At 40.2% G+C, this 24,003-nt stretch overlaps 1 protein-coding gene across 2 annotated transcripts in view; it reads left to right on the top strand.

Moving 5' to 3' along the window:
* The window catches only part of ZFYVE9 (zinc finger FYVE-type containing 9), a 201,123-nt gene that overhangs the window by 133,993 nt on the left and 43,127 nt on the right, over positions 1 to 24,003 (top strand). For both annotated transcript variants that reach the window (XM_024248413.3, XM_054554772.2), the window contains 3 exons: positions 10,969 to 11,193; positions 13,402 to 13,484; positions 21,337 to 21,441. In XM_024248413.3, coding sequence (XP_024104181.2) covers positions 10,969 to 11,193; positions 13,402 to 13,484; positions 21,337 to 21,441 — 413 coding nt within the window. The remainder of the gene's footprint in view (positions 1 to 10,968; positions 11,194 to 13,401; positions 13,485 to 21,336; positions 21,442 to 24,003) is intronic.

The raw sequence follows: 24,003 nt of genomic DNA, 5'->3' as shown, positions 1-24,003 counted from the left end.
ATATCTGTACTTGATAAATAGGGTTTATCTTTGAGGAAGAAGGCTCGGAGAGGGTGTGAGGGTGACCGGGGTATTAAAACTATTTTCATGTATTATTTGATAATATTTCATACATATATTAAAACCATAAATTATTCAGACTTTCTTAATGCAATAATTTTCATTGTGGGATTCTGTGCTGAAGACAGTATCCAGAATATAAAATGCACTTCCGTGAATGAAAGGGTTTATTGCAGCATTACCTAAATTTAACACAAAAATTCAGAAGCAACCTGAATGCCTTAGCTATAGGTGGAAAGTTTAACTGTGTTATACTTATTAGATGTGAGCGTCTTTTTGAGAACTTTTTTTGGCCATTAAAACAATATTTATGAAAAGAATGTAGCAACATGGAAAATGCTCTTTAAATAATTACAGAAGCAGGATATATAATTGTATTTTTAATGTGATGTAGATTATGCGTAAAAGATTGTGCCTTTATGTCTTCATTAGTCTCTAGAATAATTTAGGTGTAGCATTACATAAGGGCAAGGTGATACATTGGAAACTGACCACATGATACCTGTGAAGTAACTTTTAGTGTTTACCCTGTCTGTTCCAAAATGTATAGGGTTAAATCTGAAATCACCCAGGTCCTCCAGGCCACATAATACCCTGGAGCTGAATTTAGTCCTGGAAATAACCGGGAACTTTCACTTTTCTCCTCAATCTGAATGTATTCACTTTTAAACACTCTAGAAAAATGGCATTAGAGGTTCAAGTAATTGTAGATTCATGTGGGTTTTGAGAGGGTATCAGAGACTAGGGTATGGGAGGTTCATGAATGTCTTATTTAGGAGCCCATGCTTTATTCTGTAGGCAATGAAGAGCCACTGAAAGAATTTGAGATGGTGAGTGACATAATCAGATTTGCATTTTAGAAAGATGACTCTGGAAGCAGTGTGAAAAATGGATCAAAGTCCGTGAGTCTGGTGGCAGTTAAGAAGCAATTTCAGGATAAGCAAATGTATATTCATACACTAGAATACTGCTCAACAGTAAAAATGAACTAACTGCTGAAGTACACAATAACATGCATGAATCTCACAGACATTATGCTGAGCAAAAGCCAGGCACAAAAAAGTACATATTGGATGATTCCATTTATATGGTTTTCTAAAACAGGCAAAATTAATCTTTGGTGATAGAAATTAGGTCAGTGTTTGCCTAAAGTGAGGTGGGGGTGCAGGTGCTAGAACTGACTACAGAGAGTCCCAGAAAACTTTCTGAGATGAGAGCTCTATATCTGGATTAGGATAGTGGTTACATGGGTGTTTGCCAAAACTCATTGAAATGTACACTTAAAATCTATTGCTTTTATAATATATAGATTATACCTCAGTAAAATTTATTTTTTAAAAAGATATTGCAGGAATCCAACAAGAAATTAAGAAATTATCAGGATTTAAATTAAATAATTGCAGTGGAAATAAAGAGTATTGGAGAGATATGAAAGATGTGGTGCTTCAATTCAGTAGGATTTGGTAACTAACTGGATATGGGGGGTTAGAGGGGACAAGTCAAGGTTGGCCTCAGATTCCTCGCTTGAGCACCTAAGTGTCTGTTGGTCTTATTCATCAAGATAGTGAATAGAAGAACAGATTTGGCAGAGGAAAGGGAATTCTTTGTTCAGTGTGCTGAATTTGAAATAATGACATCAGATGAAACATGAAAATGGCAGATGAATATATGGGTATGGATCCCAGAAGATAGAGCTGAGTTAAAATATGGATTTGGGAGACACAGCTTTCCTGTGATAGTTGAGAGTATGGTTGTAAATGGGATAGGCCCATGTGAAGAGACTATGGCTATAGATGGAATCCTGAGAGATAGACATCCTCTCAAGGAGAGGATGTGAATTATTGCATGAGTTGTTAAAAAATATGTTTAGCATAAATTTTTTTTTTTTTTTGAGATGGAGTCTCGCTCTGTCACCCAGCCTGGAGTGCAGTGGCGCGATCTCGGCGCACTGCAAGCTCCACCTCCCAGGTTCACGCCATTCTCCTTCCCCAGCCTCCCAAGTAGCTGGGACTACAGGTGCCTGCCACCACGCCTGGCTAATTTTTTATATTTTTAGTAGAGATGGGGTTTCACCATGTTAGCCAGGCTGATCTTGATTTCCTGATCTCGTGATCCGCCCGCCTCGGCCTCCCAAAGTGCTGGGATTACAGGTGTGAGCCACCGCGCCCAGCAATGGTTATTTTTTTAAAAAGGATACTTATATGTCAGTTGAGTCCATTTTGAACTATTAAATTGCAAACATTTTGAAACAACAAAAATACTTGGAACTGATTACAAGATACTAATGATAGTCTAAGGTCAGACTATAATACATCTAAACCAACTCAAAATATTTTCTATAATGTAGGTAGGATAGGGACATGAACATATATATGTATATCTAAGGAAATAACATTACAAAAACATAAGTGAGACGAAAGAGTTTTTCCTTGAATAGGAATCATTTCACAGCTCATCAAATATTGGGACTAGAAGGCATTTTAGATAATTTAATATAAACTCTTCATTTTTTAGATAAGGAAAATCAGACCTAGAAGTGTTAATGGCGTACCTAAATCACAGACCAAGTTGGTGGCAGAATTGGGACTATAGCTCCCAGATCAGTATTGTTTACATTATGTCATTTGCCTCTGTGTATCCATTAATAATATATCAGTTCTTAAAAACACAGATATATTATCTATATACTATATATATTTATTAAGAATCTTATTTTTAGATAATCAGGGTAATAGCTTGATATATTTCACTATAAATTTTTTAATAAGTAAAAGCATATTTTGGGTGTTCTAAAACTGGGGTCCCCAACCCACAGGCCATGGACTGGTATTGGTCCGTGGCCTGTTAGGAACCAGGCCACACAGCAGAGGTTAGGGGCAGGCAAGCAAGTAAAGCTTCATCTGTATTTACAGCTGCTCCCCATCGCTCACGTTACCGCCTGAGCTCTGCCTCCTGTCAGATCAGCCACGGTATTAGATTCTCATAGAAGTGCGAACCCTGTTGTGAACTGCACATGTGAGGGATCTAGGTTGTGTGCTCCTTATGAGAATCTAATGCCTGATAATCTGTCACTGTCTCCCATCACCCCCAGATGGGACAGTCTAGTTGCAGGAAAACAAGCTCAGGGATCCCACTGATTCTACATTATGGTGAGTTGTATAATTATTTCTTGATATATTATAATGTAATAATAGAAATAAGGTGCACAATAAATTTAATGCGCTTGAATCATCCTGAAGCCATCTCCCCTTCCCCACAGTCCGTGGAAAAATTGTCTTCCACAAAACCCATCTCTGGTGCCAAAAAGGTTGGAGGCTACTGTTCTAAAATGATAGCAGGCTGGGCACGGTGGCTCATGCCTGTAATCCCAGCACTTTGGCAGGCCAAGCCGGGTGGATCACCTCAGGTCAGGAGTTCAAGACCAGCCTGGCCAACATAATGAAACCCCATCTCTACTAAAAATACAAAAAATTAGCCAGGTGTGATGGTGGGCACCTGTCATTCCAGCTACTTGGGAGGCTGGGGGCAGGAGAATTGCTTGAACCGTGGAGGCAGAGGTTGCAGTGAGCCAAGATCGTGCCATTGCACTCCAGCTTGGGCAACAAGAATGAGACTCCGTCTCAAAAAAAAAAAATTATCGCAATTTATTATTATTCTCTTCTGTGTAGCACATTGAGTGAAATTGACAAATTGTATCTTAAATTTCTCCTGAGTGTGAAACCTTGAATACTGTATCACTAGCTTAGGGTTATTCTGCCCTAAATCACAGAAAAGCCTTAGGAGCTATTGAATGAACTTTTTTATAATTTCCTGTGAATTTTAAAATCTAAACTACAGGTATTTAATAACCATATGTGTGTTGTATATCTATATATGTGTGTGTATGTTTCACATATATATACACACACAGACTTTTTTGTCATACACAGTTTTTGCATTCTGCAGTGGAGGGAAACATTATAATTTGTGAGAAATTATGTTCTGAGAGTTTCAGAATGCCTTCTGGTTATGACAGTGCCATCGGAGGTTGTAGACTATATAGTTTCTCCCCGTCTCGTATTCATTCCTCCATATTTTGTACCTGTTTTTTGCAAACAATCTATTCAGAACATAGACTTGAATGAAATTGGACTTGTATCTACCAGATTGTTATTTCTAGAGTTAATCTCTGGTTGTTTCCCTATCTTACTCAAAAGCTACTTTGGCGTTGTATTGCCTTTAGAATAAACTGTGCTCCAACATTCAGTATTCTGCATGATCTGTTCCTATATTTTTAGTCTCATTTCCTGCTAGTCATCTCTCCATACTTCCATTGTAGCCAAACGAAACATTTCTTGGTTCATTTTGTGTATATTCTGATGATTTTCCATTTCATTACCTGTGATTATGCTACTCCCAACCGTGCTATTTCCCCACACCCCAACTGTCTCAATCCTATCAGTTGTCCTAAATCTTAAAGACCACTTTCTCCATGAATTCTTTCTTGATGACCCTCCCAGACAGAAGTAATCTCTTCTGAACTCCCTTAATCTTTTATTTTTAATTTAATTAATTAATTTATTTTGAGGCAGAGTTTTGCTGTGTCGCCCAGGCCAGAGTGCAGTATTGCGATCTTGGCCCCCTGCAACCTCTGCCTCCTGGGTTCAAGTGATTCTCCTGCCTCAGCCTCCCAAGTAGCTCCCAAGTAGCTGGGACTACAGGCGCCTGCCACCACACTTGGAATAATTTTTGTGTTTTTAGTAGAGACGAGGTTTCACCATGTTAGCCAGGCTGGTCTCGAACTCCCAACCTCAGGTGATCCACCCGCCTGGGCCTCCCAAAATGCTGGGATTACAGGCGTGAGCCACCATGCCGTCTAATCTTTTATTGTTAAGAAAGTGTTTGGTATTGTTATGGTTTCAATGTTTGTCCACTCTAAAACTCATGTTGAACTTTAATTGCCGTTATAACAATATTAGGAGGTGGGACCTTTAAGAGGTGATTAGGCCATGAGGGCTTCACCCTCATGGATGGGATTAGTGCTGTTATAAAAGGAGGGGGTTCATTCCCCTCTTGCTCTCTCTTTGGGAAGCTGAGGCAGGAGGATTGCTTGAGGCCAGGACTTTGAGACTAGCCTGGTCAACATAATGAGACCCTATCTGTACCAAAAAAAAAAAAAAAAAATTAACTAGGCCTAATGGCACATCCCTGTAATCCCAGCTACTTGGGAGGCTGAGGTGGAAGGAGTTCTTAAACCCAGGAGTTTTTGAGGCTGTAGTGAGCTATGATTGTGCCACTGCATTACAGCTTGAGTGACACAGTGAGACCCTGTCTTTAAAAATAATAATAATATCATGTCATGGTTCATGTTTTTATTTTATTTTTCAAATTCTGAACCTTTTGGTGAATTAAATTTATTAGAATTATGGTATTGTAGCTTTGCAAAGTAATTTTTCAACTGATGAGAAAGTTATGTGGAACTATTTATGAAGAAGTGATTTAAGACAAAATACCTAACATTTTTTGAACACTTAATATATGCTAAGCAGTGTATTCATTGCCTTATGTACACTATTTTATTTCTTCTTAAGTACAACTCAGATTCATACTGTTACTGTTTCTATTTACACATGAGGAAAATGAAAGACACCAAAGGCCTAAGTAACTTAAGATCACACAGTTAGGTGATAAGTGGCTGAACCCAGGTTTAAACTCACCTATGTCGTCTGTAAATTTCATGTTTCAAACCATAAGAAGTACTATAGTGTCTCTTGAGCTGTTTGTTTAAGAGAGAGGAGTCTTGCTCTGTCACCCAGGCTGGGTAGCAGTGGTGCCGTCATAGCACATTCACTGCAGCCTTGATCTCCTTGGGCCCAAGTGATCCTTCCTCCTCAACCTCCCAAGGGGCTGGGATTACAGGCATGAGTCAATCTGACCTGGCTCCTCTTGAGCTTTCATGATCAATGCCAGAGATACACTAAACTGAGGACACAACCTTATATGAAGTAGTCATGCATAACTGCAGTTTGCTGCATTACAAAGAACTCCAAGAAACTTTCTAAATTCTTTTGATGGCTTGAGTTTTAGTCATATTAGCACTTAGAAATATTAGTATTTATTGGCCGGGCGCGGTGGCTCACGCCTGTAATCCCAACGCTTTGGGAAGCCGAGGCAGACAGGCAGATCACTTGAGGTCGTGAGTTTGAGACCACCCTGGCCAACAATGGCTAAACCCTGTCTCTGCTAAAAATACAAAAATTAGCCAGGCATGGTGGTGAGTGCCTGTAGTCCCAACTACTTGGGAAGCTCAGGCGGGAGAATCACTTGAACCTGGAAGGCGGAGGTTTCAGTGAGCTGGGATCACGCCACTGCATTCCAGCCTGGGTGACAGAGCGAGACTCTGTCTCAAAAAAAAAAAAAAAAAAAAAGAAAAAGAAATATTAGTATTTCTTGAAATGAATGAGCCATTTGCTTGGAAATGGTTCCACTTGAGTTGATGTGAGGATTAATAAATATACTTTGAAACAAAAGGAAGCTATTATCACATAGATATTTAAGTTATATTTGAATTGAATTTAAAGATGGCTGGCTACTTATAAGCATTTGAAAAACAGTTTAAATTCCAAATTAAAGATGGAAAATTGTAAATTACTGTATCTGTATATTTTTTGAAAGGCTGTGTGACATACAAAGACTAGGAGATTGAAAGATCTGCTTTCTGCTTTCTAGGTTTTACTTTGCCACTTATTTACCTCGTGTCTTTTTAGAGTCACTTCAGCTCTACCTCTAAGCTTCAGTTTCTTCATTTGTCAAATAAAACCCCAAATTTCAGGGAAATGGTACCGTTCTGCTTACCTACTAGCACTGATCTGATGATTACCTCATTAATGTTATGTAAAATTACTTTATAAGCCATTGATATAAAGCATTTAACACCTTTGACAGGTCACTTATAAGCAAGATTTGGTATCTATTTTAGTTGTATGGGTTCTTCACTAGTATTGGGGTATATATAAAATTAGTTCTGTGGATTCATTGCATTGAATGCAGTCATCGAGAAGTACCTATATAAATGAGTACATAACAGACTTTATGAGTTCAAGAGCCTCAGATTAGGTCTTCAGATGAAAGCCTTTCTTTCTTTGTCAAATTCTTATACCCACTGTTTTATTTTTGCCAATATCTACACCTGTGCAGTGTTACTTGTTTGTAGATGAGATGGTACATGATAGTCTAAATCAGTTATTGGTAATCTACATTTTTAAAGTGATTAATATTTAAAGGATAAAAGATATATTTTGTAATGAGAGTGGACTTCGTGAAGAATCTGTGATTGGGATGAAGAGAGTGTTAAATGGAAGAGGCAGAAAGGAAATCAATATCTGTGGAAAATAACTACCAATAGATTCTAGGCTTTAATAGGGAAATCGCAAAGGAATAATGAGTGAATGTCTTGAGTACTAAGCCAACACATTTTTCACCTCTAAGCTATATTTACTAGGACAATCTTTGTGAAATATAAACATTACACTGTGTCTTAGTCTATTTTTGCTGCTATAATGGAATACCACAGACTGGATAATATGTGATGAACAGAAATATATTTCCCGTAGTTCTCATGGCTGCAAAGTCCAAGATTGAGGGGTAGGCATCTGGCAAGGACCTTTTTGCTGCATCATCCCGTGGCAGAAGGGCAAATGGGGTGGGGAAGAGAGAGAAAGAATGTGTGTGTGCGTGAGGGCATGTGCACAAGGGAGGCCAAACTTGTCTTTTCATAACAAACCCACTCCCAGGATAACAGCATTAATCCAGTCACCTCTCATGAGGCCTTGCCTCCTAGCACCAAGTTTCCAACACATGCTTTTTGAGGGATATATTCAAACCACAGCATGCTGTTGATAGAGTTAGAGGAATGCTGTCATGCACCCTACATTGTAGAGGGAAAGCATCTCTTTATTTAATTCCCTATTCTCCTCCTCATTCACCAAAGCTAGATAAACAGATGAAAAAACATTTTTTTTCTCTTTGACAAATTATTTGCTGAATTTTATATGAAGTGTCTCTTATATTGTATCCTAGAATTCCAGGATCTAGGGAAGTGGTAAAGAGGCAATGGTAAATTTGGGGATCTTATCTCCCTTAAGTTCCTGACACTCTATTCCTGATCCTGCAGTGGCTGCCAGAAAAAATTTAAATTTATTTAAATCTTACTCTAAAGTCATTGAAAGTCCCCCCAAAAATCATATATTTGGCTGATCAATATATGTATATTTGCATTAGAATAATAATAGTTATAATTTTTTTGAGAATACAGTGTTGCTGGTCCTGTTAGGCATTTTATGGATTTCCTTTCATTTATTCTTTATAACACATCTGGAATTTAATATAGTTTCTCCTCCCATTTTACATGGACATTGAGGCTCAGAGAAGTAACTTGCCCCAGATCCCACAATAGTGAATGATCAAACTAGCATTCAAACCCATATCTCTGGGACTTCAAAATCTGCAATTTATTTTTCAAAATGCCATACTGCTACATTGATATGACAATTTTTTTTTTTTTTTTTTTTTTAATAGATCTGGCCTAGCAGCTTAATTGTGCAGCCAGACCTGGGTAATCCTGGAGCAAGAGTACTACCCCTGAATTCCTAAATGTACTACTTTAAATGTAAAATATAGATGATAATGTTGAGGTGAACATGACTTTCAGCCACAAAGCTTCTCTGAGTTTAATGGGGAGGTATTCCCTTCACTTGTGGCTCCTACTGTCAGGATACCTATCCGCTAAAATCAAGGATGCAAAGACCCGTAATCATTATAAGAATAAACTCTAGTTTTCAAGAAAAGTAAGCATTAATTTCTCTGATGGAGATTGCTTCATTTGGTGTTATTGCTTTCAAAGGTGTCAAAGGAAGCTCGTACTTGGCTAGTGAACACATTCGTTGTTCCATCATTGAGCAGCTCTTGTCAGAAAGTCCTTTTGCAATTCTAAACTGAGGAAAATGTCTCCTTAATGAAGGGTTGATATGTTTGTTACTGTTTCATTCACAAAAGTATTTTGAATTATAAAATGCCTTGGCCAGGTGTGGTGGCTCACACCTGTAATCCCAACACTTTGGGAGGCCAAGGCGGGTGGATTACTTGAGGTCAGGAGTTCGAGACCAGCCTGGCCAATATGGTAAAACCACATCTCTACTAAAAATACAAAAATTAGCCAGGCATGGTGGTGGGTACCTATAGTCCCAGCTACTCGGGAGGCTGAGGCAGGAGAATTGTTTGAACCCGGGAAGGAGAGGTTGCAGTGAGCTGAGATCGCACCACGGCACTCCAGGGTTCCAGGGTGGGTGACAGAGCGAGACTCTGTCTCAAAAAAAAAAAAAAAAAAAGAGAAACCTGTTTAATATGAATTTAGATAAGCTCTAAATTATAGAGCTATGTTTCATATTTGTCTCAAAAAATTATAAACAATAAATCCTGTCCAAGCACGGTGGCTCACGCCTGTAATCCCAGCACTTTGGGAGGCCAAGGCAGATGGATCATTTGAAGTCAGGAATTTGAGACCAGTCTGGCCAACATGGTGAAACTCTGTTTCTACTAAAAATGCGAAAAAAATCAGCTGAGCGTGGTGGTGCATGTTTGTAATTGTAGCTATTCAGGAGGCTGAGGTGAGAGGAGTTGCTTGAACCTGGGAGGCAGATGCTGCATTGAGCCAAGATCACACCACTGCACTCCAGCCTGGGTGGCAGAGCAAGACTCCATCTCAAAAAACAAACAAACAAACAAAAAACTTGTCTGTGGTACCATCTTCATAAATCCTCATCTTCCCTTAATGTCTTATAACTGTACTTATTACCATAATTCATTATGTTCATGAGTTGACTTTGTTCACCCAGTGAAATTATAAGCTTGGTGACAGCAGCTTCCTAATCTGAACATTTCTTTTTTTTTTTTTTTTTTTTTTGAGACGGAGTCTCACTCTGTCGCCTAGGCTGGAGTGCAGTGGCACAATCTTGGCTCACTGCAACCTCTGCCTTCCAGGTTCAAGCAATTCTCCTGCCTCAGCCTCCTGAGTAGCTGGGATTACAGGCACACACCACCATGCCTGGCTAATTTTAGTATTTTTAGTAGAGATGGGGTTTTACCATGTTGGTCAGGCTGGTCTCAAACTCCTGACCTTGTGATCCACCCACCTCGGCCTCCCAAAGTGCTGGGATTACAGGTGTGAGCCACCGCACCCGGCCTTGAACATTTCTTTATGACCTTTGAGGTGACAGTTCTTGAGACTTCTAAAGCAATTCATACAGTAAAGCTGTACAATTTAACCAAGGAAGGCATCAATATTTTTGGCTTTTACTTAGACAAATTTCAACAGTATGATAATATAACTTAGTTTATGCTCATTAGAAGCCCTGATAAAATTGGAAACCAAATTTTCATTTAATAAATGCCATTTATTTTAAAATCAGCTTTTTAAATGTAAGTCTTTCATAGTGAAAGATTGGGAATTACTGTTTGGTAGTGTCCATCCAGCCCAGAGTTGCATAAGGTTTATTAAAAATATGATTAATTGGCCGGGCGTGGTGGCTCATGCCTGTAATCCCAGCACTTTGGGAGGCTGAGGCGGGTGGATCATGAGGTCAGGAGATGGAGACCATCCTGGCTAACACGGTGAAACCCCGTCTCCACTAAAAATACAAATAAATTAGCCGGGTGTGGTGGCGGGCACCTGTAGTCCCAGCTACTCAGGAGGCTGAGGCAGGAGAATGGGGTGAACCTGGGAGGCGGAGCTTGCAGTGAGCCAAGATTGCGCCATTGCACTCCAGCCTGGGCGACAGCCAGACTCCGTCTCAAAAAAAAAAAAAAAGAAAAAAATATGATTAATTTATTGATACAGAGTAACTAATAAACTTTTTTGTTTTTTGTTTTTAGGGAATGTGGTGAGCAACTTGGGACATTCCTTCTTCAGTCAAAGTTTCCTTGGCAGTAAAGAACATGGCGGATTCTTATATGTGACATCTACCTACCAGTCACTGCAAGACCTAGTACTCCCAACCCCACCTTACTTGTTTGGGATTCTTATCCAGAAATGGGAAACTCCTTGGGCTAAAGTATTTCCTATCCGTCTGATGTTGAGACTTGGAGCTGAATATCGACGTAAGTAGTAAAAACACGTTTTTCAAGGCATGATGACTAAATAATGCCTGAAATATTCAGAGCCCTCTGTTTGGTGATAGAATTCAGCAGAAATAGTCTTTTGAAATAGCTAAACTAAATTTGGCCAGTGTCTGCGTATATTGGGCGTAATGGGAAGCATTGAAAATAACGAATGAGGAAGTTGATTATGTATTACCTTGTAAACTTACTGCTTTTATAGTTCATTGATAAAAAACATGATCATCTTTAGAAAAGTGAATTTGAACTTAAGTAACTTTATTTTTTATAGTATCTGTATATGATGAGCATATTCTTTGTCACTTATTGGAAAACAGTTATGATCAATTATATTTTACTTAACATACTGGAAGCTAGTGGAATGGAAACCACTCTCAGTTGGTAAGATACAGGCTACAGAAGAAGAGCTTCCTTGCCCATGGCTTTAGCAGCGTAACTAAGATGTGATTTTTAAAAAGACATTAATGGTTAAATGCAAGCTTTATTTTAAATTTTATATCTCCATCTAATTAAAAGTGCCCTGTGCTAGGAATCCTACCACTTGAGTAAGATTCTCAACTCTGCCACTTATGAGCTCTGTAACTTTGGGCAAGTCACCCAAGTTCTCTGATTGTGTTTCTTTTGTAAACTGGAAATAATAATGCTTGCCTTTTATTTTATATTGGGTTGTTAACAGGATCAAATGAGAGAATAAATGAAACATAATTTTATAAACCATAAAACAGTTTATGTTCTCAGCAAGTCAACTTCATTCTTCCACCAATTATTTATTAATTCAGTAAGAATTGAATAAAGGCCTCCCATATATCCTGAATCCTGGGAATTCTGAAATAGCTAAGACGTGATTATAGGCTCTCGGGAATTTTTATAAGGAATACATACAGAAATAATGATTATAGTGGTATATTGTATTAAAACCTGTGCTCAAAGTTAAGTTCATTGGGAGCTCTAAGACAGGCTCTAACTTGACCAGGAATGAAAGAGTAGTTGGACCTTCAGTTTTCTTGGACCAGAGTGCCTCTGGATTAACTCTGAAGGAGGCATATGAATCAGCTAAATGAATCAAGGAAAGGGAAGGATTGTGTGCAGAAGAAGCAACATGTGTATCTTCCTATTTTATACAGGCATTTCAAACCATAAAGTTCAAGAGATGAGCCAGACTGATTTGCCTCTCCTAAGAAGGATCCTGGTTAGGAGGTATAGAAGAATGAACTCTTGGCTGAGTGCGGTGGCTCATGCCTCTAATTCCAGCACTTTTGAGAGGCGGCCAAGGCAGGCAGATCATTTGAGGTCAAGAGTTCAAGACCAGCCTGGCCAACATGGTGAATCCCATCTCTACTAAAAATACAAAAAAATTAGCTGGGTATGGTGGCGCATGCCTGTAATTCCAGCTACTGGAGAGGCTGAGGCAGGAGAATCGCTTGAACCCTCCTAAGGCAGGAGATCATGCCACTGCACTCCAGCCTGGGTGACAGAGTGAGACTCTGTCTCAAAAAAAAAAAGAGTGAACTCTTAAACTTGTTGGGAAAAAAAAAAGTGAACTCTTAAACTTATTGAGCACAGAGGAATCAGGGGATATTTATTTCCTGGATCGTATCAATTCAGTTTGAAGAAGATTGCTCCCTAAGACCTTGTGGGTTTGTTTGTTTGTTTGTTTGTTTTGGAGACAGGGTCTCATTCTGTCACCAAGGCTGGAGTGCAGTGGCACACTCATGGCTCACTGTAGCCTCGACCTCCTGGGCTCAAGCCATCCTTCTACCTCTCAGCCTTACAAGTAGATGGGACTACAGGTGCATGCTACCACACCCAGCTAATTTTTAATTTTTTTGTTTGTTTTTTGTAGAGACAGGGTCTCCCTAGGTTGCACAGGCTGGTCTCAAACTCCTAGGCTCAGGTGATCCTTCTGCTTCAGCCTCCCAAAGTGCTGGGATTCCAAGCATGAGCCACTGTGCCTGGCTATTGTGTGTCATTTTTGAAACATTTACATCAAAAGGCTTATTCTGGTTATCAGAAGACTTAATATGGCTCAGCATTTGTCTGCTACCATGCCAAATACTTTTTGAGCCCAAAATTTGATATGTTCTAATGAGCCATTATAATTATATTTTGAAAATTGTATTAGTCATGAAATCTCTTTTACCAAAGTTTTATGTTGCCAGACTTAAGTTTGATCATTTCTCATTTCCATAGTTTATCCATGCCCACTATTCAGTGTCAGATTTCGGAAGCCATTGTTTGGAGAGACGGGGCATACCATCATGAATCTTCTTGCAGTAAGTTGGGAATTTTTTTTTCCTTTGTCCTTACTGGAGTTTATATGGGAGAAGGAAGAAAGCAATTTTATAATTTTCTTGGTAGCTGTGCCTAAGCTGCTTAAGGCAGGTAAAGATACATGCTGAAGAAAAAGAACAGTATATATATGTGTATATATATACACACACATATATATACATATATATGCATATGTATACACACACACACATATATATACACACACGCACACACACACATATATATATTCTTTTGCAAACATGAAGTGAAATGGTACAGGATTCCAGCGCCTGATTATACACTTACCGTCTAACCTCGCAGAATTATTGTGAGGACTAGAAGTAATATATAGATAAAACACCTAGCATTCTGTCTTGTTTTTATTTTAAGACTGGCATTCTATGAGTTTCTCTTGTGTCTATGTAGGTTATTATCCAAGCAAAGATTGGTCAGAGATTGTACCCAGATACCCCAAGCCAGTAAGGCTACTGCTCTCTGCTGATGGATCTGAATATGGACTGGAATTTAAACTTCATTGTTTTCCTTTCTTCTGGGCTCTCTCATGTCTCCTACACACGTGCACGGGTTCTGACTCTGTTGGCCAAGATCATTGGTTGGCTTGAGTCCACTAAGTTCTCTGCTGCATATATGCACAGACTAGGATCAATCCTGGATATTTGGACCGTTTATGAAGCTCCCTATGGTTGTCTTACCTCCCAGAACTTGCCCCAAACAGGTTTAGTGAACTCAAGCTAATCAAGCTACTGGGCCTCCCTTTTTAATAACCACCGAGATTACCACTTTGACAATGTTCCATAGCAAGTAAACTCCTTCAAGTAGCAAAGCTCATTTTTTTGTTTGTTTTGTTTTATTTTGTTTGAGACAGTCTCTATCGCCCAGGTTGGAATGCAGTGGCACGATCTCAGCTCATTGCAACCTCCACCTCCCAGCAATTCTCGTGCCTGAGCCTCCCGAGCAGCTGTGACTATGGGAACACACTACCACACCCAGCTAATTTTTGTATTTTTTGTAGAGAGAGCGTTTTGCCATGTTGGCCAGACTGATCTCAAACTCCTGGCCTCAATGATTCACCCGCCTCAGCCTCCCATAGTGCTGGTATTATAGGCGTGAGCCACTGCTCCCAGCTGCAAAGCTCATTGTTTTTACAAACTACCTTGCCCTGGTTGAACTACCTAACTACCTAATGGGGCTAGGGGGCAGCCCCAGGCAAGAAGGTCACAGACTCAATTCAAAGTTCAGTAGTTTTCATGAAAAAACATTTCTTTTTTTTTTTTTGGAGATGGAGTCTTGCTCTGTTGTCTAGGTTGGAGTGCAGTGGCACAATCTTACTGCAACCTCCGCCTCCCAGGTTCAAGAGATTCTCCTGCTTCAGCCCTCAGAGGAGCTGAGGTTACAGGCACATGCCACCACGCCTGGCTAATTTTTTGTATTGTTCATAGAGACAGGGTTTTGCCTTGTTGGCCAGGCTGCTCTCAAACTCCTGACCTCAGGTGATCCGCCCACCTCAACCTCCCAAAGTGCTGGGATTACAGGCATGAGCCACCATGCCCAGCCAAAACACTTCTTAATGTTATATACCTTTGATCTAATTCCAGAGCACTGAAATGATTCTTTTTAAACCACTTACACAGCTTTTCGGTTGCTTTTTGAGGAGCAGGTTTGGTGATTTCCTCCCTCTGTGATGCTTAAAAGCTATATTTCCAGTTATCTTTTTTTTTATTTCTTTAAAAAATTTTGTTTTGTTTTGTTTTATTTTTGTTTTTATTTTTTGGGACAGAGTCTCGCACTGTCGCCTGGGCTGGAGTACAGTGGAACGATCTCGGCTCACTGCAACCTCCATCTCCTGGGTTCAAGCAATTCTTGTGCCTCAGCCTCCCCAGTAGCTGGAATTACAGGCACGAAACACCATGCCCAGCTAGTTTTTGTATTTTTAGTAGAGATGCATGTTGGTCAGGCTGGTCTCAAACTCATGACCTCGAGTGATCCACCCACCTCAGCCTCCCAAAGTGCCTTTTGCCTGTTTTTTAATTGGGTTGTCTTTTTGCTGCTAGGTTAAATTTGTTATATATTCTGGATATTAACTCCTTTTCAGATGTATGGTTTGCAGATATTTTCTCCCATTTCTGTAGGTTGTGTCTTCACTCTGTTAATAGTTTCCTTTTCTGTGCAAAATCTTTTTAGTTTGATGTAATTCCATGTGTCTATTTTTGCTTTTATTGCCTGTGCTTTTGGGATCTTATCTAAAAATTCCTTGCCTAGCCCAGTATTGTGAAGCATTTGCCCTGTTTTCTTCTAATAGTTTCATAGTTTTGAGTTTAAATTTAAGTCTTTAATCCATTTTTAGTTGATTTTTGTATATGGGGAGAGGTGGGGGTCTAGTTTCATTCTTCTGCATGTGGATATATCCACTTTTCCAAGTACTATTTATTGAAGAGAGTCCTCTCCGCAGTGTGTGTTCTTGGCACCTTTGTCGAAAATTAGTTGGCTGTAGGTGTCCAAATTCATTTCTGGGCCTTCTATTCTGTACTGTTGGAGTATGTGTTTGTTTTGGCCACTACTATGCTGTTTCGGTTATCATAGTTTTGTAGTATATTTGGTCAGGTAGTGTGATATCTCTAGCTTTGTTCTTTTTGCTCAGGACTGTTTTGGCCATTTGAGGCCTTTTGTGGTTTTATAAGAATTTTAAGGTTTTTTTTTTTTTTCTGTTTCTGTGAAGAATATCATTGGCATTTTGATAGAGATTGCACTAAATCTGTAGATAGCTTTGGGTAGTATGGCCATTTTCACAGTATTAATTCTTCCAGTCCATGAACATGGAATCAGTTTCCTTTGTCAATGTTTTTTTTTTTTTTTTTGAGACGGAGTCTTGCTCTGTCGCCCAGGCTGGAGTGTAGTGGCGCAATCTCGGCTCACTGCAAGCTCTGCGTCCCGGGTTCACGCCATTCTCCTGCCTCAGCCTCCCGAGTAGCTGGGACTACAGGTGCCCGCCACCACGCCCAGCTAATTTTTTGTATTTTTAGTAGAGACGGGGTTTCACTGTGTTAGCCAGGATGGTCTCGATCTCCTGACCTCGTGATCTACCCGCCTCTGCCTCCCAAAGTGCTGGGATTACAGGTGTGAGCCACCGTGCCCGGCCCTTTGTCAGTGTTTTATAGGTTTCATTGTAAAGATCTTTTACCTCTTAACTAAGTGTATTCCTAGGTATCTTATTTTTTTTATAGCTACTGTAAATGGAATTGTTTTATTTTTTATTAGCATATAGAAACACTACTGATTTTACATGCTAATTTTGTATCCTACAACTTTACTGAATTTGTTCATTAGCTCTAACAGGTTTTTGGTGGCATCTTTAGGGTTTTCTGTGTATAAGGTCATGTCATTTGCAAGCAAGCACAATTTGACTTTCTCCTTTCCAATTTGGATGCCTTTTATTTCTTTCTCTTGCCTAATTGCTCTGGCTAGGACTATGTTGAACAGAAAGGATTAAAATGGGCATCTGTGTCTTGTTCCTGATCTTTGAGGAAAAGATTTCCACTGTTCCCATTCAGTATGATGTTAGCTGTGGGTTTGTCACATATGGCCTTTATTGTGCTGGGCTGCTTGTCCGGCTGGGCCCAGCAGGCCAGCCAGCTGTGTGTTGGTTTCTCCACTGTACAGGTCTGCCTGTTCCCTGGGGCAGGGAGGTGCCATGTGAGTTCAGTGCCAGGGTTCCCTCATTCTGTTGGGCCTAGGCTCTCAGCAGCTGGATGGTGGTGATACAGCTACATGTGTGTGTTGTGGACTGACAGTGGGGCTTCAGAGATGGAGAGATGCAGTGGCAGTTGGCCCCCAGGCAGGATGAACTCTAGCAGTGGGTCCAGTTTCAAGATGGCACCATGCTATGACTGGGAATGGGGGCTGTATGACGTGGGCTCCAACTCTGGAGCAGTGTAGTCCTGTGAACTGCAGGCAACTATAAACTGGATTCAGGGTTTGTGAGGACTGCAGGACTCTCCTGTAGCAAGGTATGCAGGAGGCTGCAGTGGTCATGGGGACCATGGGTCCCCAGCTTACCCTTTCCCCATTAGAAGTAGTCCTTCCTGACTCCAGGCCACTCCTTGCAGGGAGGCAGTGCGGCAGAGGCAGAGTGCTTCGCTCACGTCTCTGTGGTGCTATCTGGGGCATCTGGTGCTCCACAGGAATTTCAGCACTCCCCTGATACTCTCCAGCATACTTCCACAGCCACTCCAGTTGAAATATAGTTTGTTTATTGTTGTTTTGGTCCCTTTTGTTGAGTAGAGGGGAGCAAGAGCCAGACAACTCCAGTCAACCATCTTGCTGATGTCACTGTCTTTTAGAGAGAACAATAAGAAAAAAAAATCTTCGCTGGGCGCGATGGCTCATGCCTGTAATCCCAGCACTTTGGGAGGCCAAGGCAGGTGGATCATGATGTCAGGAATTTGAGACCAGCCTGGCTGATATGGTGAAACCCCATCTCTACTAAAACTACAAAAATTAGCCGGGCATGGTGGCACGCGCCTGTAAATGCCAGCTACTCAGGAGGCTGAGCCAGGAGAATCTTTTGAACCTGGGAGGCAGAGGTTGCAGTGAACCAAGATCGCGCCACTGCATTCCAGCCTGGTCAACAGAGTGAGACTCAGTTTCAAAAGAAAAAGAAAAAAAATCTTGTAGATTTACCCATCTAGTTGCCATTTCCAGTGTTTTTCATTCCTTTGTATAACTCTGTATTTTCATCTGGTGTCATTTTCCTTCTGCCAAAATGATTGCCTGTAATATTTCTTACAGTGTAGGTTTGCTGCTGATGAATTCTTTTAGCTTTTGTATTTCTAACATCTTTATTTGATCTTCATATTTGCAAAATACTTTTGGTGGATGGAGAAGTCTAGGTTGAGTTTTTTTTTTGGGTTTTTTTTTGAGACAGAGTCTCACTCTTTCACCCAGGTTGTAGTACAGTGGCATAATCTCGGCTCACTGCAACTTCCACCTCCCGGGCTCAAGCGATGCTCCCACCTCAGCCTCCCGAGTAGCTGGGATTACAGGTATGCACCACCATGCCCAGCTAATTTTTGTATTTTTAGTAGAGACAGGGTTTCACTATGTTGCCCAGGCTGGTCTTGAATTCCTGACCTCAAGGGATCCTCCTGCCCTGGCCTACCAAAGTGCTGGGATTACAGGTGTGAGCCACCATGCTCAGCCCGAGTTTTCTTCTTTGAGTATTTTTGAGATGTTGCTCCACTGTCTTCTGGTTTGCATTGTTTTCCATCTCATCTTTGTTCCTCTCTACATAACAATTTTTTCTTTTCTTAATGTTGTTTTTCTTTTTCCATCTTTTTTTTTTTTTTTGGAAATAGGGTCTCACTCTGTTGCCCAGGCTGGAGTGTAGTGGCACAATCACGGCTCACTGCACCCTTGACCCGCAGGGCTCAGGTGATCCCTCTGACCTTGGCCTACCAAGTAGCTGGGACTACAGGTACGTGCCACTACGCCCAGCTAATTTGGTTTATTTTTCATACAGACAAGGTGTCTCAGTGTTTCTCAGACTGGTCTCCAACTCCTGAGCTCAAGCTATCCTTCCACCTCAGCCTCCTAAAGTATTGGGATTACATGCATGAGCCACTGTGCCTGACCTTCTCTGGCTAGTTTCAAAAGCTTTTTAAAATTACAAGTTTGAAGCAAATTGATTATAATGTGCCATAGTGTAGTTTTCATGTTTCCTGTACTTGGGGTTCATTGAGCTTTTTGAATCTATGGGTTTATAGTTTTCATCTGATATTTTTTCTGTTCATCCCCTTCTCTCCCTGAAGGAGATTACTCCAATTACATATATATCAGGCTGCTTGAAATTGTTTCACGGCTTACTAATGTTCTTTTTATTTCTTTTTCAGTCTTTTTTGTCTGTGTTTTCATTTAGGATGGGTTTTATTGCCGTGCTCTCAATTTCACTAATCTTTTATTTTGGTTTAAGCTGCAGTTAATTCTATCAGTCTTTTAAACAATCTCAAATACTGTGATTTTCATCTCTAGAAGTTATACTTGGGTCTTTTAAGATCTTTTATGTCTCTGCTTAACATTTTGTACGTGTAGAATACAATTTAATAACTATTGTAATGCCTTTAGTAATTGTAACATCTTGTATAAGTTCTGGCTCAGTTTCCATGGATTGATTTTTTTTTCCTTTATTTTGAGTTGTATTTTCCTGCTTCTTTGAATGTTTGGTATTTTTTTATTGGTTGCCAGACATTCTGATTTTACCAATTGGGTGCTGGTTATCAATATTCTTGAGCTTTTTTTGCAAGTAATGAAGTCAAGTTACTTAGAAATACCCTCCATCTCACATCATATTCTACATTTTAGTAAATGGCAGTTCCAGTCTTCTAGTAGCCCTGGCTATAAAATTTAGAATCATCTTTAACTTTTATCATTTGTTCACATTCCACAATCACGGTGGCAAATATTATCAGATTTTCCTTTAAAATATGTCTGGAAACAGGCTGGGCGCAGTGGCTCACACTTGTAATCCCAGCATTTTGGGAGGCCAAGGTGGGCGGATCACCTGAGGTCAGGAGTTTGAGACCAGCCTGGCCAACATGGCAAAACCCCATCTCTACTAAAAATACAAAAATTATCTGGGCCTGGTGGTGCATTCCGGTAATCCCAGCTACTTGGGAGGCTGAGGCAAGAGAATTGCTTGAACCTGGGAGGCAGAGGATGCAGTGAGCCAAGATTGCACCACTGCACTCCAGCCTGGGTAACAGAGCGAGACTCTGTCTCAGGAAAAAAAAAAAATTTATATCTATATATCTACAAACTGACAACTTCTCATCACTTTTTAAACTGTTAACATCCTGGCCAGGTGCAGTGGCTCACACCTGTAATTGTAGTACTTTGAGAGGCCGAGGCGGGTGGATCACCCGAGGTTGGGAGTTCAAGACCAGTCTGGCCAACATGGTGAAACCTTGTCTCTACTAAAAATACAAAATTAGCCGGGCATGGTGACGCACATATGTAATCCCAGCTACTTGGGAAGCTGAGGCATGAGAATCGCTTGAACCCTGGAGGCGGAGGTTGTAGCAAGCCAAGATCGTACCACTGCACTCCAGCTCGGGCAACAGAGTGAGACTTCATCTCAAAATAAATAAACTGTTAACATCCTGGTCTAAGCTCTCACTATCTCCTACCTTGATTGTTTTTATTGTATTTGTCTGATCTTTTCTTCTGTTCTTCCTCCCTTACCACCTATTCGTTACCAAGAAGTCAGATCTGTTAAAACAGGTCAAAAACCTCCTAAAGGCAAAAGTCCTCGTGGTGACCTATAAGAACCTATGAAATCTAGCCATTTGCTATTACTTTGACCTTGAGTCTACCACTCTTGTTCATTTTGTTTCACCCATACTGAATAGATGGTGTGTTAGTGTGTACGCGTTTCCTTACAGATATTCATTGAGTGCCTAAGATGTTCCAGGCGTTAAGGATATAGCAAGAACAAAACAACTGAGAGTTTATACTCTCTTGGAGCTTCAGAGGGAGGAGACAGATAGTTAACAAATAAATACAGAAAATGTTAAGTGGTGGTAAAGCAGGGTAAACATTCAAAAATATTTTTTAATGTTGTATATAAGAGGTATATGATAATGTTTGGCTTACTTATAAGAGTTTAAAGACTAAAGAGCTAAAATACATACAGTGGGGCTTTCATTATACATTTCCTTATTATTTAAATAAATAGGATCTTTCAATATTGACATTTTTTCCATTTGTGTTAATTTTATTACTATAAATTAAACCCTACCATTGATGAATTAATTTATTCTGCTTCAATTTGCTTTGACCCAGGACTTCAGAAATTACCAGTATACCTTGCCAGTAGTTCAAGGTTTGGTGGTTGATATGGAAGTACGGAAAACCAGCATCAAAATTCCCAGCAACAGATACAATGAGGTAAGATTACCATGAAGGTGTATTTTTCATAGTTGAAAACATGAGTGAAGGAGAAAAATGCATGATTATGTATAAATTTTACTTGTAATTAATTAACAATGAAATCAGTTCGTAATATTGTATGGCTTAGTTCAATCATGGGGAATTTCATTACAGAAAGACAAGATGTCAAATTTGTGACCTAGTTGTTCACTGGATGTGTCATTTTACCTTTTGATATTATGATAATTAGTGTTAGATTTGCATTTTGATTAGGTCATGAAATTAGCTTTGTATCTGTAATATTAGTGGTGAGATTTTTAAAATGTTCCCCCCTTACTATAAATATTTATTTATTTATTTGTTTATTTATTATTTTTTTGAGATGGAGTCTCGCTGTGTTGCCCAGGCTGGAGTGCAATGGTGCGATCTCAGCTCACTGCAACCTCTGCCTCCTGGGTTCAAGCAATTTTCCTGCCTCAGCCTCCCGAGTAGCTGAGATTACAGGCGCCCGCCACCATGGCTGGCTAATTTTTGGATTTTTAGTACAGATGGGGTTTCACCATGTTCACCAGGCCAGTCTTGAACTCCTGACCTCAAGTGATCCACCCAGCTCAGCCTTCCAAAGTGCTGGCATTATAGATGTGAGCCACTGCGCCCGGCCAAATATTTATTATTTTTAACTGTTCGTAATATTTAAGCACAGCTTAGTGTAAGTCTCAAAATGGCTTTAAATAAGGTTCCAAAAGCAAATGATTCATTTTGAATTAAGCTATATTTTGTAACTAAAGTGAAATTGTACATACTATACGCACATTTAACAGAATTATATAAATATTCTTTGCCTATTTGCACGTGAAGTCTTTCTTGAATTTAAGTATTTTTCAAAATCAGTTCTAAAATTCCTAATGATAATTATTGAGCTTTTAAAGAGATTTTATTTTTAAACTTAGTTTGGTATAATAATGATTAAAATTTGTTGTTTTATTAGGGTGATAATTCCACTTCTTCCACTATTTCTTAGATTTCTTTCTTTTTTTTTTTTTTTTTTTTTTTTTTGAGACACAGTTCGGTCTCACTCTGTCGCCCACGTTGGAGTGCAGTGGTGCGGTCTCAGGTCACCGCAACCTCCGCCTCCTGGGTTCAAGCGATTCTCCTGCCTCAGCCTCCCATGTAGCTGGGATTACAGGCACCCGCCACCATGCCTGGCTAATTTTTGTATTTTTAGTAGAGACAAGGTTTCACCATGTTAGCCAGACTGGTCTCAAACTCCTGATCTCAGGTGATCCACCCACCTCAGCCTCCCAAAGTGCTGGGATTACAGGCATGAGCCACTGTGCCCAGCCGGGTTTCTTTGTATGAAATAATTTTTCCTTCCTTTTATTTTTTCTTTTTTTTTTTCCTTTTTCATTTCCTTTTTTCTTCATTTAGCCACTAAATCATTTATGCGTTGAATAAACATTATGTACTTGGTATGCACGTAGAATCACACAGATGTTTTATTGGATTTGTGAGCTCAGTTCTCAGCATTATTATGAGAATGACCTCTGTGAAGAAAGCTTTTACCCATGACTTTCCACATGATTTTTTTTTTTTTTAAGGATATTAGAAAATAGTAGCTAGAATGTGTGCTTACTTTTTTCTGGGATACAACTAGCAGTCTTCAGCATTTAGATAATCCTGACTTGGAGTATCAAGGAGTAATAGATGAGACTAGGTAGAGTCAAATCTTTAAAGTGAAGTATTTCTAGTTCACAGATCTTGCTGTTGCCCAGGCTGGAGTGCAGTAGTGCAATCTTTCATGGCCTAAAGAATTTTAAAAGAGATTGTGCTTTGAAAACCTGTTTTATTTCTCAAATTTGAAATATTATTGTTTATTTCACAAACATTGATTAAATATGTTCTGTGATTTAAAATATAAAGATGAGATAAGAACATTAGGCCTGCTGGCCAAGCACGATGGCTAACGCCTGTAATCCCAGCACTTTGGGAGGCCAAGGCAGGTGGATCACCTGAGGTCAGGAGTTTGAGACCAGCCTGGCCAACGTGGTGAAACCCCGTCTTTACTAAAAATACAAACATTAGCTGGGCGCCTGTAATCCCAGCTACTCAGGAGGCTGAGGCAGGAGAATTGCTTGAACATGGGAGGCAGAGGTTGCAGTGAGCTGAGATCTCGCCATTGGACTCCAGCCTGGGCAACAAGAGTAAAACTCTGTTCCCCCTCCCAAAAAAAAAAAAAAAAACCTTATGCCTGCTTTCTGAGAATTTGCTGTCCAGTAAAATGACGGCATCAGTGGCCTGTCTGGAGTGGCTGCTGCCATCATGCTGGCTGCAGCACGGAGGTGCTGCCAGGGCTGCATACTCTGTGGAGCCTGTAGGAGCCGGGGACAAGTGGGAGCCCCACCCCTTCCGAGTTGGTGGGGTGGGCCTCCCGAGGTGCAGCTGCCCAAGTTATGGCTGCAGACCTGGGCCTTCTGCTCCATGGAGCAGGCAGGAGCCCCACCCTTGCAAGGCGCAGCTGTAGCTACCCAAGTTGTGGCTATGGACCCAGGCATCCTTGTACTCTTGGGTGCCTGGGAAGGC

This window comes from Pongo abelii, chromosome 1 (genome assembly GCF_028885655.2).
Source record: "Pongo abelii isolate AG06213 chromosome 1, NHGRI_mPonAbe1-v2.0_pri, whole genome shotgun sequence".
Classification (NCBI taxonomy): domain Eukaryota; kingdom Metazoa; phylum Chordata; class Mammalia; order Primates; family Hominidae; genus Pongo; species Pongo abelii.
Note: the sequence above shows the minus strand (reverse complement) of the source record. Positions and strands in the feature narration are given on the sequence as shown.